The 18,720-nt window shown below is 30.4% G+C and overlaps 1 protein-coding gene across 1 annotated transcript; it reads left to right on the plus strand.

Moving 5' to 3' along the window:
* Positions 1 to 292: 292 nt before the first annotated feature.
* On the plus strand, positions 293 to 12,001 carry LOC115880097 (global transcription regulator sge1-like). Its single transcript, XM_030897225.1, has 3 exons — positions 293 to 682; positions 8,545 to 8,756; positions 11,375 to 12,001. The coding sequence occupies exons 1-3, from the start codon at positions 671 to 673 to the stop codon at positions 11,805 to 11,807; spliced, it is 657 nt and encodes a 218-aa protein (XP_030753085.1). The 5' UTR covers positions 293 to 670; the 3' UTR covers positions 11,808 to 12,001.
* Positions 12,002 to 18,720: the final 6,719 nt, after the last annotated feature.

Raw genomic sequence — 18,720 nt, forward strand, 5'->3', positions numbered from 1 at the left:
ACCAAAATGAGACACCCTGTACAAAAGAAAACAAGTATACTTATCAGTTTTTAAACTAACTTTAATTTCCCCTATAAAGTATGTATGGGCATGCCTGGCTGTGAAATGACGTATAATTTTACATAAAAAGTGACGGCGTTTTTCATTTAATAGCCATCGCTGACGCCGTTTTTTTTTTTCGATATTGTGTAAAGATATTCATAACTTATTTTTCGACTAAGTCTGTTTTTTTTCAGATTTCAGAGCTCACTTGTCCGAAATTTCCTAAAACTTGTATGATCCCCAATTTCGGAACGTTGTGTCGCCCTGTATAAATTAAATCCGAAAAATGTTTTTTTCGTACTTTAATTTTTTGGTAAATTCTAGTATTTTTTTCTTTGAATCTTTTGGCAAATGGTAACTCAAGATACGGAACCATATATCGCATCAGGTTTAGATAGGTGGGTTCGTTTTCCGTCTTTCAACTTTTATTCCCGCACTATTTACTTTTAAGAACGGACAAGAAGTGCAACATCGACGACGCGCTGGTCGTGTCTCACAGGGAGTGTTGATCCCATGGTCACTTTTACCAAGGCTGTGTCCCGGTATAAAAACTAAAAACAATGTCATAGGGGGCAGTAGTTGGTGATAGGTAGTGCAGCTGGAAACTATTCGGCTATTTTTCACCAAAATGAAATATTTAGTGAGTATTCTGTAATGATCTAGAAGAAGAATTCGGTAATAGTGACGTGATCTTGGCGACAGTGGTTTCAACAGTTCAAAGTTAATCACCAAATTTTGAGAAAATTAATGTTAATTATTATTGTTTTGTTTCTCTTATTCTCCTGCTTTCTCATCTTTTTGTTCAATCAAACAATCATATTAATAATTATTTCTAATTTTCCTCTTCTTTCTATAATAATAAAACTGTTGTTATGTTTTATTTAAAATAGATAAATTACAATAATTATATTATCTACACATTTTATCTGTAATCTGGTTTTTAGCTACTTAAACTTTGGATAGTTTAAAAAAAATATTTTAATACAATCAATCAATACTGGTTATTATTTTTTTTTGTTTTTTTGTTAGTCTTTTATTTCTTTTCTTCTTTTTTCTCTTCTCTCTTCGTTGATTTTATTTTATTAATTTTAAGTATTATTTTTTATATATAATTAGTATTTATTATTTACCTATAATCAAAGATATAAAGTATTTTAGTAAAAAACAATGCTAATTACACTGATTTTCTCTTCTTCTTTTTCTTTTATCTTTTTAACATACTTTTAGTTCTTTGCTTTTATGTCACTTACTTTTTTATAACATTATAAATACTTTTCTTTGTTTTATATTTATTTTCTAAATCTACTTAAAGCTGTAAAATATTTTAGTATAATGAACATAGTATGTCATTGGATGGGGACGATGATTATTGGTCGAAAGCCTTTGTTGGTTTAATCATCTTAAAAATACTTACACTTGTAAGTATAACTTATTTCGGGAGTACTTACTTATACCACTGTGCTTATATCGTATAATAGTATCTCTAAAATATTATGTCATCTATCATATTCCTTGCCTTAAATATAATTGACTTACGTAGAATAAAAATATTAATGTATTAAAATAAAGGGTTATAAAGGGTTAAAAATATGAAACATATGGTTAAATCAAAAACCAATAATACCGAGGATTAATAGCATTTCACTTTAAATATAGATTATAACTAAGCAATTTAACAAATATTTTTGACCACTTTTCTCAATTTTTAATCCTTATTTTTTTTTAAATAAATCAACTAAAACTTAATGAAATAAGTTATTTAGGGTGTTTTAAAAAAACGTTATTAAAAATAAGATTTATTTTTCATATCAACATAGGTCCGATTTTGCTTTGTTTTGTAGCTACAGGGTGTTAAGTCTTAATAATCTTTCGAATTAACATAATTTTCTTCCAAATACTTTTAGTGATTCGAATAAAATTTTGAGGGTAAAAGCACAATTTAAAAAGTATACTATATTCTTTAAACTGTGGTAAAAGTTACTATAAGTGCTACATATTTTACTGCTAAGAAAGTGTCGATAAATTCATCAAAGACGTGCATATGGGTTATCACTAGAATATTTTCAAAAAAAAAACACGCGGTCCACTGACTTTTTTCTTTTGATATCAAAATTGTGTAGGCCGTTTAATGCCAATTAAAAGCTATCTCTTGATATTTTCTCAAATTCGGCCTACTTGATGAGATAAACACAATTTTATTATTCTATTTATATAAAATAAATTATAATTTTATCTAATTTATTATTAAATCTTATTACTACTAGTTATTATTACTATTAGTCCAATCTACAGCAATTTCAAATAAAAAATAATAGTATTTAAGAAAATTACTAAAAATCTAATTTTAAGTTTTAACATCCTGTAACTCTAAAACTATGCATTTCCATACCCATGTTTACAGGAACTTTTTTTCATATTTTTTGATGAGTATTTATTAAAAACGTTCGTAAGATACGATATTAAAACTTTTTTAAAGGTTGCTAGGCAAGGAGGTTGCTTGACTTGGAGCAAGACAAATTATTAAAATTGCGTTTATCTCATCAAGGAGACCGAAATTGACAAAATATCAAGAGACAACTTTTAATCGACATTATACTGCTTACACTCTTTCGCTAACAAGAGAAAAAAAGTCAGTAGCGTACATGCTTTTTTTAGAAAATATTCCAGTGATGACCCATATGCACGTCCCTGGTGAATATGTCGACACTTTTTCAGATTTAAAATGTCGCATTTATAGCAACTTTTACTCTCAAAATTTCATTCGAAACGCTAAAAGTACTTGGAAGAAAATTATAATAAATCGAAAAAGTATTAAGATTTTAACACCCTGTAGCTACGAAACAAACCAGAATCGGACCTATGCACAGTGCTTCGAACATATGGCTCTAGAGGACAAAAATGCAAAACTTCTCTTTTATTGTAGACAATTTATTCAAACTAGGTTTATTTGACACAAATGATGAGTACTCTCATTGTACTAAATGATGATGTTCTTAGTCCCACCTTTATGAAAAAAAATCGTATAAATAATAAAAATGTGGGAGCTGTGTTCCATCTAAGGAAATAATAATTTATAGTATGAAAACGGTGTAAGTATTAAATAAATCCCTGTGATAAAAAAGAATTGGAATAACATTAGAACATGATTCCTACAATATAAGCCAATATAAGATAAAAATGTTTTTTCTTTAATGAAAAAGAAACATTAATGCTATATTTAATTAAAAAAAACTTAAGATACTATAAATTTACTTTAGGACAACAAAATGCATAGATCGTAACTACTCTGATTCAGAAGAATCACTGCTGACAGAATCTTCCAAATTTATAGTATCCATATCACATGTAGATGAAATATCTGCACATATAAGATATTTCTGTACATTATTTTCAAATATGTTACTTTTTCGCGTTGTTACTGTTCTTTTTGTTGGTATGAGGGGTTCGGATGTTAATAGTTACCTCTTTAATAGACCATATCAATATATTATTTTTTCGTTTTTTTGGGTATGAGGTTTTATAATAAATTGAAAGATGGAAACTTTTTTATGCGACGTTTCGCTCCAAAATAGTGGGCTTTTTCAGGCACATATGGTCTCATTTGACTGGAATGTTCATCAATATCTAATAAAGAACACATTTTTTGAAATACAAATAATTTTGAGTTCTTGTCCTTATGATCAAGCCAAGTATTAACCAGATCGGCATTGCTTATCAATTTTACTCCATCTGAAAAGTATTATAAAATAAAGTTCGTCGCAAGCAGACGCAGGTGAACTATACAAAAATTCAAAGTGTATGAATATGACAACAAAAATATTCAATAAATACGATATGTTTTGATATGTTTTTTTTAATGACTTTTTGAAGTTTGAAAACGTAAAATTTTTATACCCATTTAAGAATCATCTTAAAAAAATAAATAAAAACCAAACAATAGCGAACTTGTTTAGAAATAAATTTAAAGTACATACCTTGTTTAACAATATCCATAGTGGCTTTCAATTAAGTACGTACTAACTCGTTTACGTTTAACTCCATATACAGAACTACTATGAATGTTATTTTTTTCATTGATATAAGATAATGATTGCAAAATTTATTTTTAGTGAAAATATTTGCTAACAAAAAAACGCTGTTTATGAAAAATAATCTACAGGATGGTTCAACATTGCTATAAGTACAAAATTACATATTCGGATATTAGTAAATTTTAACTTTTTTTTCGATTTTTGTCCATGGGACGAAGCACTGTGCTATGTGGTGATGAAAAATAAACCTTATTTTTATGTGAGGAATCTCCCCACCAGAGATGGCACATGTTTTTTGAAATATCCTGTATATGCAGAGGCGCAACCAACCTGATGTCGTGGCGGATGCGCCAGGCTTCAACCAGTTTATTAGTTTTTAATAATTTAGCACTCTCGCTTAACACATGCATTAATTTGAAAATGTGTGACGTCACATCAGAGGGGGGGGGGGGTCTAAAAATGTGACAACCTGTTACAAGGACGGGAGAGAGGTTCAAAAGTCCTAAAATTCGTGTGACGTAATTTATGGATGGCCCCTATATAGTTTTTATAGTAGATTTTTTTTATTAGTCTCTTTTATTTTCTTTATCATCATTCCCTGTATTATAGTAGTTAATTCTGATGATCAATATAATCTTATAAATCTAAGCACACAAATTTTATTTGAAAAATTGGTTTTATTAAATTTTGAATGATTTTTAGAACACCAAAGAAATAAACGATTATTTAATTTATTTAATGCGATTATATGATTTTTTAAAATGTTTCATAACAAAATAACTTATAAATATAGCTGTAAATTGTCTGCTATTTTAAATAATTTATTCAAGTCTAAAATATGTAATCGCTGGGTGCGTAAGTAATAAGATAAAAAACCATAAAGCAATTGTGCTAACATTTATCTTTAATATTAAAAAAAACTTGAATGTAGACCTTTATTAATTTATTTCAGATTCAAGGTCGCCAACATGTTCTCGTTTGTGTAACAGCAATGAAATTAAAAGAAAATGTCATTGAAATTTTCATGATTGTTCAGACAGATTTTATACAAACTCTTTTTTGAATTAAGTCGGTTGGTAATGTTCTACTTCCTATAATTTTCTGCGATAATTTCAGTAATTATAAATTTCTTTCAAGATCAGATGTCAATGTGATATATTCAAGGAATGTATAACTGCAAAGGTGGGTGGTTCTTGTTATTCTGTAATTATCTAGTTGGCCATATTTAATTTGCATTTTTGTTCTATTAACCAGTGACGTACTAACGAAAAAGATACTGTGCTGTTAACTTATAAATCTTGGAAAATAAGACTAATCAATAACTAAAGTATACAATAATCTACCCTGAGACCAACAATCAATCTTGCTTGAGAATTGAAATTTTGATTTGTCCAGCTTGCCAAATATAGAATGATTGTCAATATCTCAACGCAACTCTCCTTAAATCGCAATAAATAATGAACTATCCACAGAGGTTTATTTATAGTTAATTTTTAAGAAAAAGACCTTTGCGATCTTTAAAAACACATTTGATCTCCAAAAATAGTATCAAATGTACAGGGTATTTTGGTTGAAATCATACGGTAAATCCGTTATTAGTGAAGATAGAATGCGGTTTGCACAAACCAGAATGAAATCGAACACCCTGTATTTTCATATATTATATAATCCAGCTTACTATGAGCATCTCAAAAATATATAATCTAGAGTCTATTTGAGGGGTTTCTGGTAAAAACCCCATTAGTCAGATATTTCAAAATTTGGAAAAACTAAAAAAAACGTATATCTTGCTCCAATTTAAATTTAAATTGTCGTTTTTTTGTGTGAGCTTTTGAGATTTTTTTCTTATTTTTAAGTTAGGAAGGGCGTGAATTTGTTTGACTTGTGGGGTTTTGCTGGAATTTTGGCAAAAACCAACAAAAGTTGGTACATATGATACGTCATTCTCTTCCGAGGGTGACATTTAAAAATCAAAAGTTGTAGTAATTTCCGGTGAAACAGGAAACAATTGAATAGGTACGTCAATTAATCCTGATTTATGTCATATACTAACGTACCAAATCTCTTATCTAAAAAAATGAAAAAGTTATAGAGGTTGAGAAACATCGGTATACAGGGTGCTACAAATTCGAGGTACGAGCATTGGTATCTCGGAAATCGTAATAGATACGAAGATGGTTAAATTGGGGCAAAGTTGCTCCTTGGCATGTTCACCAAGATGCCATCAAAAAAGTTTAAAAAATTTCAAGGATTGCTGAGTTTTTTGGAAAAAACGGATTTTTTTGAAAATCATTTTTATTTTTTGCTGTCGTTACTTTTGAGAAAATCAAAAAACTAATTGCACATTCTCATAGCCACTTTATTAGGGCTATGTGATAGTATTTTTAAATTTTCAAATTAGCTGACAATTTGTGAGATACAGAGGTCAACTTAATTTTTTTAAATACGGACCTGCATTTTTTATTTTAGGTTTTGAAAGACCTCGGTCTCCTGAGTACAATGATATGCCACACTTGATACTTCTTTTTTGGGTAAAACAATAAAAAACTATTTAATTGTTATTTAAAATAATTTCATATCCGACTCTGCTTTTTTAATTTATATAATCTGATTATATTCAGCACAACAATATTGATCAGCGCATCAGCAATTAACATTGAATAAAGAAAATTAATAAAAATTGTTTTGGACATTTGAAATCAATACATTTCAACATTATGAGTACAAAAACAATTAACGAGTAATAAAAAACAATTAAAGAGTACAAAATGCATTCGGAAGTATAAGAAGATCTGTTCAAAGAGCTATATATAAGATGGAACGAAAAACAAATTTGTGCATTAGGGAGGGCGGTAACCCTTTCGAACATGCAGAGCATTAGAAACTAGTTTGTAGAAGTTGATTTATTTATAATAACTAGGATTAATATTATGCATATTATTAGATCGTACACTGGGATTTCAAAATCAGAATAAAAAAAGTCAAAAATAATAATCTTTAAATTGCTGACCTGGATATTAATTATTTGAATCTTACAATTGACGTGATTTTCCTTATTCAATGTTAATTATCACTGATCAATATTGTTGTGCTGAATATAATCAGATTAAATAAATTAAAAAACCAGAGTCGGACTTGAAATTATTTTAAATAACAACTAAATAGTATTTTATTGTTAAGATCTCCAAAACAAAAAAAAAAGTATCAAGTGTGGCATATCATTGTACTCAGGAAACCGAAGTCTTTCAAAACTTGAAATAAAAAATGCAGGTCCGTATTTAAAAAAATTAGGTTGGCCTCTGTATCTCACATATTATCAGATAATTTGAAAATATAAAAATAGTATCAGATAGCCCTAATAAAGTGGTTATGAGAATGTGCAATTAGTTTTTTGATTTTCTAAAACGTAACGACAGGAAAAAATAAAATTGATTTTCAAAAAAATCCGTTTTTTCCAAAAAACTCAGCAATCCTTGAAAATTTTAAAACTTTTTTGATGGCATCTTGGTGAACATGCCAAGGAGCAACTTTGCCCCAATTTAACCATCTTCGTATCCATTACGGTTTCCGAGATACCAATGCTCGTACCTCGAATTTGTAGCACCCTGTATTGTTGGCAAATTGTCCTGATTCTTCTTAAAATGATGAGGACTATAACAGGATGGATTTGCAAATATCTAAAACCTAAAACCTTGCTTGATGGCATTTTCCACATTGTCTTCTACATTGATATAGTTGCCACGATATGTTTGATTTTACAAAAATTTCTAAGCACAAAAATCGAGTACAGACAAATCCGGAAATATCGAAGGTTATCGTATAGATCCATTGGTCCCAATCTATTTACATGGAAAATAGTCGTTAAAAAATTTATAATATTTTCAAGTTTGTAAGCGGAAGCTCCATCTTGCTGAAAGTATATTTTACGTAAATTAGCTAAAGGAATATCCAATATCCTCTAAAAGTTGAAATGGGTGTGAATTGTGAAAAAAAATGAGTGTTATATATTTTCGAGAAGCTTATAGCGCGAGTCAAATCATATGTTTTCTGAATATATAGGGTATTATATTTGAAAAAAAAACATAGCTTTAGTTCATATCCCCAAAAATATTATTTTCATAGAAAAACTACTTTACGTAAAAAGTTCTACAAGAAATAGTTTTCACCTTCACAATAACAGAGATACTCGAAGTGTCCCTAATTGCAAAGTTTTTAAAAATACCCTGTAGCTCAGAAACGAAGAGAACTATTCGATAATTTTACTTGAAATACCTGAAAATTTTGTTTACAGCATCTTCCGTTTGACAAAAAAGTAGGAGTCTGCAAACCGCATTCCCCTATCTTTACTAATAACGGGGTTACCGTGTGATTTTATCTAAAATGGGACACCCTGTACGAGATTTTATTCATAATTTAACTATACTATATTAAAAAGTTGATATTTCAAATAATAATTGTGTTATTTTTGCAGGTAATTCTTTCGGCTGTTCTGGCCCTTTCCCTAGGCCAAAAGTACCGCGATCCAAAAACAGCAGCCATCTTGGCCGAACAAAGGTACCTTGGAGGTGATGGTAGATTCGGTGCCCAATACAGTCAAGAAGACGGTGTCGACTTTAAAGAAGAAAGTGAACCTGATGGTACTCGTAGAGGTTCTTACTCTTACGTTGATCCCAATGGTCAAAGGTAATAACCACTGAAGTTTTTCATTTTCCTTCAATTTTAACATCATCAAAGTAACAATTTGGTCATAAAACTGCGGTTACATTGGATCGATATTATTTTGAGAATCAGTATAAAATGTTCTTTTAGATAATTTAAATAAATACTATTCTTAAAGATTGTTAAATATGCCTTTTAATGTGTGTCTGAGATCAGTACAATATCGACTCTGCAATTCCGCACAGGATTAGCAGCGTCTCGAGAACATTTTAGAAATTAAAAGACAGGGTTTTCTGCAATCATGACTTAACCACAAAAACGAAACTTGCAGTGTACCGAGCAATAATAATTCTTACCATGTTACACCGGCACATGAACACATTAATAGGTTGCAACAAGAAACACCTTAGGCAACTCTTAAAAATCAAATGGTTCCACCATGTCTCAAATGTATCGGTACTTGAAAAAGCTAGCTGCGAGAGCGCTAAAGTCATGATTACAAAACCCGCTTAAGATGGGCTGGGCATGTATGCAGGATACAAAAAAAAAACGCCTACAAAAATCTCTCTTTTACGGTGAGCTTGTATACAGTAAGAGGAAACTGGGTGAATAACTCAAAAGATGCAGGTAGTATACTTAGTAGATATTTTCTACGAAAACTTAAAAGGGATAGGCATGCAAAAACAGTGGGAAGAAGCAGCGCACAATAGTACGTAATGCAGAAGAATTGTAAATCGACAACCAAAAAGTAAAGAGACAACAAAGTAATGAGATTTTTAAATGTCCAGAGTGCGGAAGAGAGATAACATAACGTATTGGACTTTTCAGTCACAGAAAAGCTCATGGAAGAAAACGACTTGCGTAACCATCTTGATGCGTGTCAAATACTCGTCATCGAGTAATGACAGTAGTAGTAGTAGAGATTAGTATATATTGTTTAAAAAAAAGTTATACATTCCTAAATTACTAACTGAGCAAGTTCCGTTTTTGACAAGTTTATAAGAAGATATATCTTATTTTTAAGCTAGATTTTTATTAATTTTAATTGTACTTTATTTCATAGTTTTTAGCGCATATGCCAGTTCTTTCCAGCTAAATCGTACTCACTTTAAAAATAAACTTAGGAATATTAGACAAAAAATTACAGATGTTATGTAACTACAATATACTCTTTGAATCTTTGATACTGTCCCGTTTAGGTTGCCCCCAAAACCTATTTTTGATAAACTTACAAGAAATGTAATAATATAAAACTGCTTCAATGTAGTTTCTGTAAGCGAAAATTTGTGCATGTGACTTCGACTATTGAGCGGTGACTTCTTCGTTGGTTTTATTTAATTTACACAGTTACAAAATTATATTTCTTTAAATTGCCTCAGGACTGTTAACTTTAAAAATATTAATAACACAGTATATTTTGCGACAGATCCGCAAAGATTTTGTGTGAAGTTTTTTTTATTTGAAATCACTTATAAAAAACAATAAAACCTCCAGTATATTGTTTGGCGAAAATGCACCATTCTCTTTTTTTTCGGCTTTAGAATAACTGAAATCAGTTACATGAAAACATGTTCCTGCTCTACATTGTAAACACTTTTTTTGTGTAGGTATGAACTTAACTTAGTAGATATTGTAATTTAGGCATCAACAAACTAAAATAAAGAAAAACGAACCAACAAACCAAACCAAAGCAATCAAAACAGGTTGTAAGCTAAAACGCACCTCTTTACGAATTCCAATTGCGGAGTACTTTTCAAATGTTGCTATATTTTTCAATATTTCATTAATAAATGAAAATGGTACATTTCTACAAGAAGTTTTTGCTTGTTTATATTTAGAAAAATGTCTAGAATGAAAAACAGAAACGTGTTTTCGAGCGTGTTTTCATGTTACTTTTGTTTTCAAGTACTTTCAGGTTTTCAGCTATTCTAAAGTTGAAAACCTGAAAATTATGCATTTTCGCAGAAAAATTTTCGTGATTTTCTACTTGGAAAGGCTTCCAAACACTATATAAACATTAATTAAATACTACATAAATAACATACTACATAAATAATTAAATACTAAATAAACAAATATTTCCAACATAACTAATTTCAGCTAAACTAAATATACATTATTTTTATATATATTTTAGGAAATATAATACTTAATTTTATAAATTAATTATATTAGAGCACTAGCACTTAGACATGAGAATCGAGTTCCACGACTCTTATAAGGGTTCTCCTGTTACTTCAGAAGACAGTTACAACTTAGCTTGACAAAAGAATATTATTACTTAATATACGATATCCAAGAGTGCTTAATCAGCGTCTCTTTTTCGCATAAATTAATGAATAAGCTTTGCGATGTTCCGCATCTTCAATATCGCCAATTAAGCAAGGCATTTGAGTTATAAAAAAATAATTTTGATTAATAATGCGATCAATTTATAATTTTGACATTGGTCAATAACCGTCAAGAAAATTATAACCTTAAATCAAATGACAATTGCTAGAATGTGCAGTAATGTACGAAATGTCGTAATGAGGTCACAATCTCTTTTATCTGGTTGTGACGTTGGACGATTGCTGAATAAAGAATACCTTACCTGTTATTTTTTGATCGACAAATATTAATGTAGTATTTCTTCTTTTCAGACATACAGTAAGCTACACCGCTGGTAAACACGGATTCCAAGCCTCCGGAGACGGAATTCCTCAACCTCTTCCAACCACCCTCCCAGTAGCGCCACAACCTCAATACACTCCTCTCCCACAATACAATCCCCCAGACTATCAAGCTCCCAGACAACAATATCAACCTCAGGCTCAGCCTCAATATCAGCCACCTCAGCCTCAATACCAGCCCCAACCTCAATACAACCCACCACCACAACCTCGTCCTCAGCCACAATACCAGCCTCAGCCCCAATATCAACCACCTCAGCCTCAATATCAGCCACAGGCCCAGCCACAATACAGGCCCGATCCTTATACCACCACTCCAGCTCCTCACAGGTTCTACCCACCAGGAAAGCTTTCCCTCAACAGGTCTCCCGATGGATTCAGTTATACCTTCCAAAAAGCTTAAATTAATGTTGTTATCTAGGAGGATTTAGTAATGTAATTGTAAATTTGTTTTATACAGCTGTATATGTCGTGTAATCATTCGGTGTTTATTTATTTGTGTTATTTGTAAACATTGTGGTGATTTCGTGAGACTGAGTGATGATATATCATCTAAAAAATAAGGAATGTAAAATAATAAAGATAATATAAATCAAAGCGGAGTTTTATTAAAGCTTCATTCAGAACCTCGCAATTAGGTAGTTAGGTTTCAGTTACACTTTATAATTTTTTGTTTGCGATCATTCACAATATTTAAAAAATACAATTAACATTAATAGAAAATCCTAGCAACAGCTTGCGTTAGTCAGTTGTATCCATAGAGAAAGCCTTATATTTAGCTTTTAGCTTTTAAAACAATCAACTTTTGATTTCTAACCACAATTTCTCTTGACGGAAGATAATCAAAGGCCAAAATGAAGTTGTCTACCATGATCAATTTTAGAAATTATTTAATTGAATTTAATTAAGCTAATTACTAAGCCCTAGGTCGATTTAGGTATGATGTAAAAATTTATGTAAGAATATAATAATATAGAGAGGGTGTTCAATTTTCATGTGTTTTACAGGCTTACTCGTTTATGAGTAGAGCTACAAAGATGAGGTTTGTACATTACCTTGTTACTTTTTTATAAAACTAAAGATGCTACACACAGATTTGTCCTAACCCCCTTGGTTTCTGAAATACAGGGCGAATTTGAAAATCTTGCAATTACTAGTTTTTCACTTAGAACTCAGTGGCGTAACTAGATTTTGGCTGGGAGCTGTCACTCTCGAAAAATGACGCAAATTTGTTTTTTAAATAGAATACTTTGTATATTATTGTTTTATTTTATTTGTCTTGTTACGAGCTTTCTTAAAATAGTATACTCTATACTTATTTTTATAAAGAAGGTAAAAAATGCTTTATTCGACGTTTTAGCATATAAGCGGCCGGTTTAAATAAGGCAATCAAAACAATCAAATCATTTATTCGGCGTCAAATTTTGGTTATTGGTTATTCCTGTGTGTAGAATTGTTGCACGTGTGCATCAAAAATATCAATAACTCTGATAGATAGGGTATTAACAAGGGTATTAGCTAAAAGCTGCACAAGTTCATTTTCGGTGATTTTTTTAAGAAAAAACGACGGAAAGCAAAATTATTTTGTTAAATAAAAAATATTAAAATAAAAAATAATACTCTTTTAAACTAGGTTGATTTACGCTAAAAAGTTGCATGGTATCTAATGCATTGTATCTAATACATTTTTTTTACTTTATTTTTGAAAATGAGTATAGACCATAGTATATTTTTAGTAGTATCATAATAAGACAAATAATATAATAAAATAATATACAGGGTGTACCATCTAAAAAAAACATAAGTATGAGCCATATTTCGAACACTACAGCTTTCAGCGAAAGCTGGTTACGCCACTGACTTCTACATGAAAACTTTACCTAACCTAACCTAACCTAACTCAGCTTTCACTTTTCAATAAGGTATAGGATAACTGAGATACGAGGGGAGTCGCAAAATGCAAAATTTTCAAATATTCCTGTATTTCAGGAACTAAAAGGGTAAAGTCAAATTTGTGCGTTAGGTTAGTTGGTATAGTTAATTTAGTCATAAAAAAGTAACACAGTAATTAGCAAAATTTAGAGTGAATTTACAATTTTATAATCTGGGGAGAGCTTTAAGCGAACAGACAACGTTAAAGAATCCATCAAAAAAGAATTTTACGGGCCACATCAACTTTTGACGTTTCTTACGTCAAAACTAACTGTCAAAATATCATGAAAAGATTACACTCCATTTTAAGTTTCAGTCTCTGAGCTGACATAGGGCCCGAGTTACGACGCTCCAAAGAGCCATCTCAAATTCCTCATTGACTTTTTTCTCACTAGCTCTTCACGAAGTGAAGTGTGTTATAAGGCCGTATCATGTCACGTCCTTGAATTTTTACTCTCATCGCGCAGTTTCACTTCAAAAAGATGGAGTTAAAGATATTGGTTTTCATAAAAAAAGACAAAATGTCACAATTGAGGGGTTCGAAAAAAAAACTGGATCAAGTCCTAGAAGATAATTATGGAGAAAATGAGAGTTAAAGTTTTTTAATGTTACTTAAATATAAACAAGCTGGAGAAGAAAACTTGACACAATGCTTTATTATATTTCAAATTGTATACTTACAAACTAAAGTAACTTAAAATACAACTGTGGTCATTTTTAAGAATGTTTGTTAACTTTGTATACTTTTTTGGACTTGAACCATTTTGTCTCTGAAAATATTTGAAATTTTAGATATAAATTGGTTCATCGGTAAATTCTTCTTCGTCATTAAGGGATTTGTTGACTTTACATTGTCTATTAATAGTGTTTTCTCCAATTTTTATAAAAATTATGGTGCATAGGCGGGATAAAGGGAAGACCATCTTTCATGTGTTGTATTTTAGTGTGTGTTATTACGTTACGTCTATATGAAATGATAAGATTTTTCTTCCTCGTGCAGTTTTATTCAGATCAACAACATGTCAGATATCTAAGTATTTGTAAAAAAAATAGCGTTACTTATTGATGTAGTAATAGTGAAAATAATGATAAATCAAACTATACTTTCAGAATAGATAGAGTCAGACTTTTCAGATGGCTGATAATCTGATTCACTTGGTGCAAATGGTTCAGACATTGTTTCATTGTCATCCGTTTTATAAAAAAAAAACACATTTTTTAGCTCTGACCTTTAGCACGTGTGTTAAAATCACGCACATCATTTAATTTTATGGACTTGATCCAGTTCACTTCTGAAAGGAACCAACAGAATATTCAGAAACTACTACACTATCTGTAATTACTACATTATCTATTAGCATGTGTGTGACAATTAATTACATAATAAAATACGACAAGAAAGAGAAAGATTTTAATTAGTCCATATTGTATAGTTAAAACAATTTCTTAGAGTAACGTTATTTCTTCTAACCAAAGGCGAAAGTGCATAGTAACCGTAACCTTGCGGAATAGTTCACATAAGCTCATTTGTTTATACAATTAAGCGTTTGGTATTTGCCATATGCAAATCTTTATCCGCTAATAAGACGTAATAGCAGTGCTACCGTACCGTAAGAAGAGTTTAATTGTCATCATATGTATAAAGTATGTTTGATCACAAAACATTTTGATCATACTGTATCCCTTGATACGCAGTGAGTATGAAACGGCCTGTATTTTATATCATAATTCAACACTGCTCTTATACAAATTTTTGTTGTGTAAGGCATTTTCTATACCAAAAATCGTTGTTTTTGAATAACGTTTGTTTTAATATTGAAAATAAACCACATTTGTCTGATTTTTACTAGTTGGCGGGTACAAATAGTAAATACGGTTTTACAAGTTATAGGGTGTACAAAAAAGTTTATAAAAAATATTTTTTCTACTATCAAAAATTTGTTATTTTTTACACTATCTACTGTATTAAAAGTCATTTTTTTTACTTTTTGCACTAGTGCAAAAAACACCTTGACATTATTAATGACAAGTTTAACTAAAGAGAAAAATTAGTAAATTTTTGTAAAAATTTGTCAAATCCTGGAAGGTAAAGGAAGTACCCAGCATTGGACACCTCGCAGCAACATTCCGGAAAAGAGTTTTAAGTGAAGAACAAGAACCCGAAACCCGAGAACGAGCAGAAACGAGAATAAAATTCAAAAAACTACTAGAAATGAAGTTTGTCTATCAATTACCTTAGTGAATTCTTGAAACTGCGACATTAAAATGAAAATCCACTCAACAAAAGTTATTAAAACAATAAAAATAATATTTGTTTATAGTCTCATTATTAGAGGTAATATTATTCTGTGAAGAACAAGAACCCGAGGCCTCAACGAGTAGAAATAAGAATAAAATTCAAAAAACCACTGGAAATAAAGTTTGTCCATCAATTACCTTAGTGAATTGTTGCGACGTTAAAATCGAAATCAACTCAACAAAAGTTATTATAAAAATAATATTAGTATTGAAAATACTTCTGGCCGCGTTTATATGGGACCCATCTTTGAAAAAACGACATGCTCGATGCTACACGAGTTCAATAACCTGTCTAATCAACTTGTCAACACGTAAGGCGATAGTTTAGCCGGCGTTGATCATCGAAGGACGTTGGAGGGCCGAAATGAGGTCTTATTAATTTATCAGTGTGTGTGTGTGCCAACTATTTTATGGATACGGATGTTTGTCTGGGCCGGCGGATAAAGAAAGCCCATATTATTATAAAAAAGAATATGCGTCAAGGCATATGGGTTGTTAGGCACAGTTTCCGTATGAGAAGCAAGGGGCAAATTATACGTGAACGAGTGGAATCACATAAATAATAAATTTAGACTAATGCAATATTTTTTCTTGGTGCTTAGGATAGGTAAATGCATTAAAGGGAATAATTAATTAAATCATTAAATTCCAAAACATAATAACTCGGATCTCATCGGATCTGCTGATGCTTTTTGCTAAAATTTAGGCTATTAGGACCTATATTTTTTATGATTATTATTTTTTTAATTAACAACTTAGGTCAAAGAAAAAGCTTGCATGGTTTCCACCGCCAATAGGCGTAAAAACACATGAATCCAAGGCGTTGCTAAATATTTATTGGGATAAGACTTTATCCTTTGAATATTGTTGTAAATAATAATTATCACATTTAATTAGTGCTAACTTATTAAATGTGATAATTATTATTTACAACGTTCACAACATTGAAATTTCAACAAAATCGGCCAACGGATCTTTGGGATATTAATAAAAAACGTCTATTAGAAAACACCTTGACACCCTGTATCTTTAAAATTATACATTTCCGGACACATGTTTATATGAACTTTTTACCTTAAAACATTCAAAGAATCACCTCCTGAAGTTTGGCCAGATACTTAATTAACACCCTGTATTTAAAAATGACTAGCTAGTGATCTAGTAAGCTATGTTTATTTTAATGGGAAAAAATACATCTCATAAAAAATAAACAAACTCATAATACAAATACTATACACTAATTAATTCATTTTAAATGTATCTAAATAGGCACTTTAATAATTGAAAAATGGCCAGGAGCACTTAAAATCACTTCATAGAATATAGCAAATATGCAAAAAAATCCAATAAAAAAAACACAAATGGCACATTAAAATATGCAAAGTGTGAATTCAAACTATACCTAAACGGCTAATAAAATAATACTGACAAGACTAAATAAAAGTGACAAGACGCTGACATCGATAACGCGATGAGCAGTTTTAAATAATTATTATATTATTCCGAGTTATTATTACATACGTGTTTTACAATTATTGTAATACAGTAGCATTCCTTCAAATAAATTTTAATTTAAGTATTGTTAATATAGTCATATTAATTATTATAGCCCGTATGATTTCTAAAATAAAAAAAATCAAGCGTGTTTTTATCAGAATTATTAAATGATTAAAAATAAGTAGAAATAGTTAATATTTATTAACTTCGTAAGTGTTATATTTTAATATAATTAGGGACTATCTTAAGTTTAAATTAAGGTAAACTTGCATGAGTTTCAATCATTTATATTTAAAATGTTAGGAAAGACAATATAGATTTTAGGCAAGAGGGAAGCCAATAAGGGGGGAAGGACTGCGTAATTAGTAATTAAAACTTAACAATTTTTTTTTACTTGATATTTTTCTGGTCGTTCACGTTGCACTTTAATTCTTTGTTGTGTCACACACAATCTAAATTTCAGATATGATGCAGAACTGATAAACTGGATTAAATATATTAATTGCAAGGTATTCAAAGAAATATTTTCGTTAACTTTGCAAATACATAAGGCATGCAATAATTTTAAAAAATTTTGACGTGAGATTACTTCATAATTCTTGGAAGTATTGAATGATAAAGATTTGAATTATTATGGGCCTGTTTTGTTTAAGAAGCTAACAAATAATTTCAAAAACTCAACTATCAAAATATAATGGTAGCAAATTTTTAAAAGTATGCATAGTTATAATGTTCTATATTAATTGGACATACTGAATGTAAACTAGGTATAGTTGTTGCAATCGATAATATATTTTGCTGCTTATTTTCAGCACAACAAAATCCGTTATGATGAAACGAAAAAAAAATACCGCTACTCATATTATGGGCACCTATGTATTTTTAATTTCATAATGATGTTTAAAAATACATAGGTACATAGTATGAGTAGTGGTTGTGACAGTTTTTTATTAGGTATGATGAAAAGAAGCTGCAAACCAAATTATCGTTGAAGCCAACTATATTTTAATGTATTTTTATCTACAGTAACTATGCACGGTAAGGGTTCAAAATATGCCTATACTGTGAGGCAACTCCATTCTAGTATAAATTAACATTTACGTTCCAAGTATCTTCTAGGTCTACCGACGCGGCACCCCGTTCACCCTTATTACTTACTTAAGTTCGAATATTGGTTAAACCTAGGAATATCCAGGTAATAGCCCGAAATATGCAAAAGAAGAAGTGAGTTTAGGTTAGATTAGAATTAGGTTTTAGTTGATTTTGCATTAATAAAAAATATAGACCTAATCTAAACTTAAGCTAAACTGACCCCCTTTTGCATATTTTGGGCTCCTACGTGGGTATAGGAGCCCGTCATAGTGCCGTGACCGTGATCGTGAGTCACGAATCCAATCACGAATCCGCACACGTGCATATCATCAATATTTTCCTCACTAAATTCTTCACTTTTACAAAAAACCATCACGATAAAAATCAAATATCAAAATTATTTAACGTTGCGAACGTTAAACTTGTTCATTATACGTATCTGGAATATATTTGTGAATAGCGATCAATGATACGTTTACGTTAGACTGCCGGAGTGC

The sequence above is a fragment of the Sitophilus oryzae genome, unplaced genomic scaffold, assembly GCF_002938485.1.
Source record: "Sitophilus oryzae breed Bouriz unplaced genomic scaffold, Soryzae_2.0 scaffold_1614_pilon_pilon, whole genome shotgun sequence".
Classification (NCBI taxonomy): domain Eukaryota; kingdom Metazoa; phylum Arthropoda; class Insecta; order Coleoptera; family Curculionidae; genus Sitophilus; species Sitophilus oryzae.

Coding starts and splice junctions, on each gene's coding strand:
- LOC115880097 (XM_030897225.1), top strand. Junction 8,757..11,374: donor GTTGATCCCAATGGTCAAAG/GTAATAACCACT, acceptor TCTTCTTTTCAG/ACATACAGTAAGCTACACCG.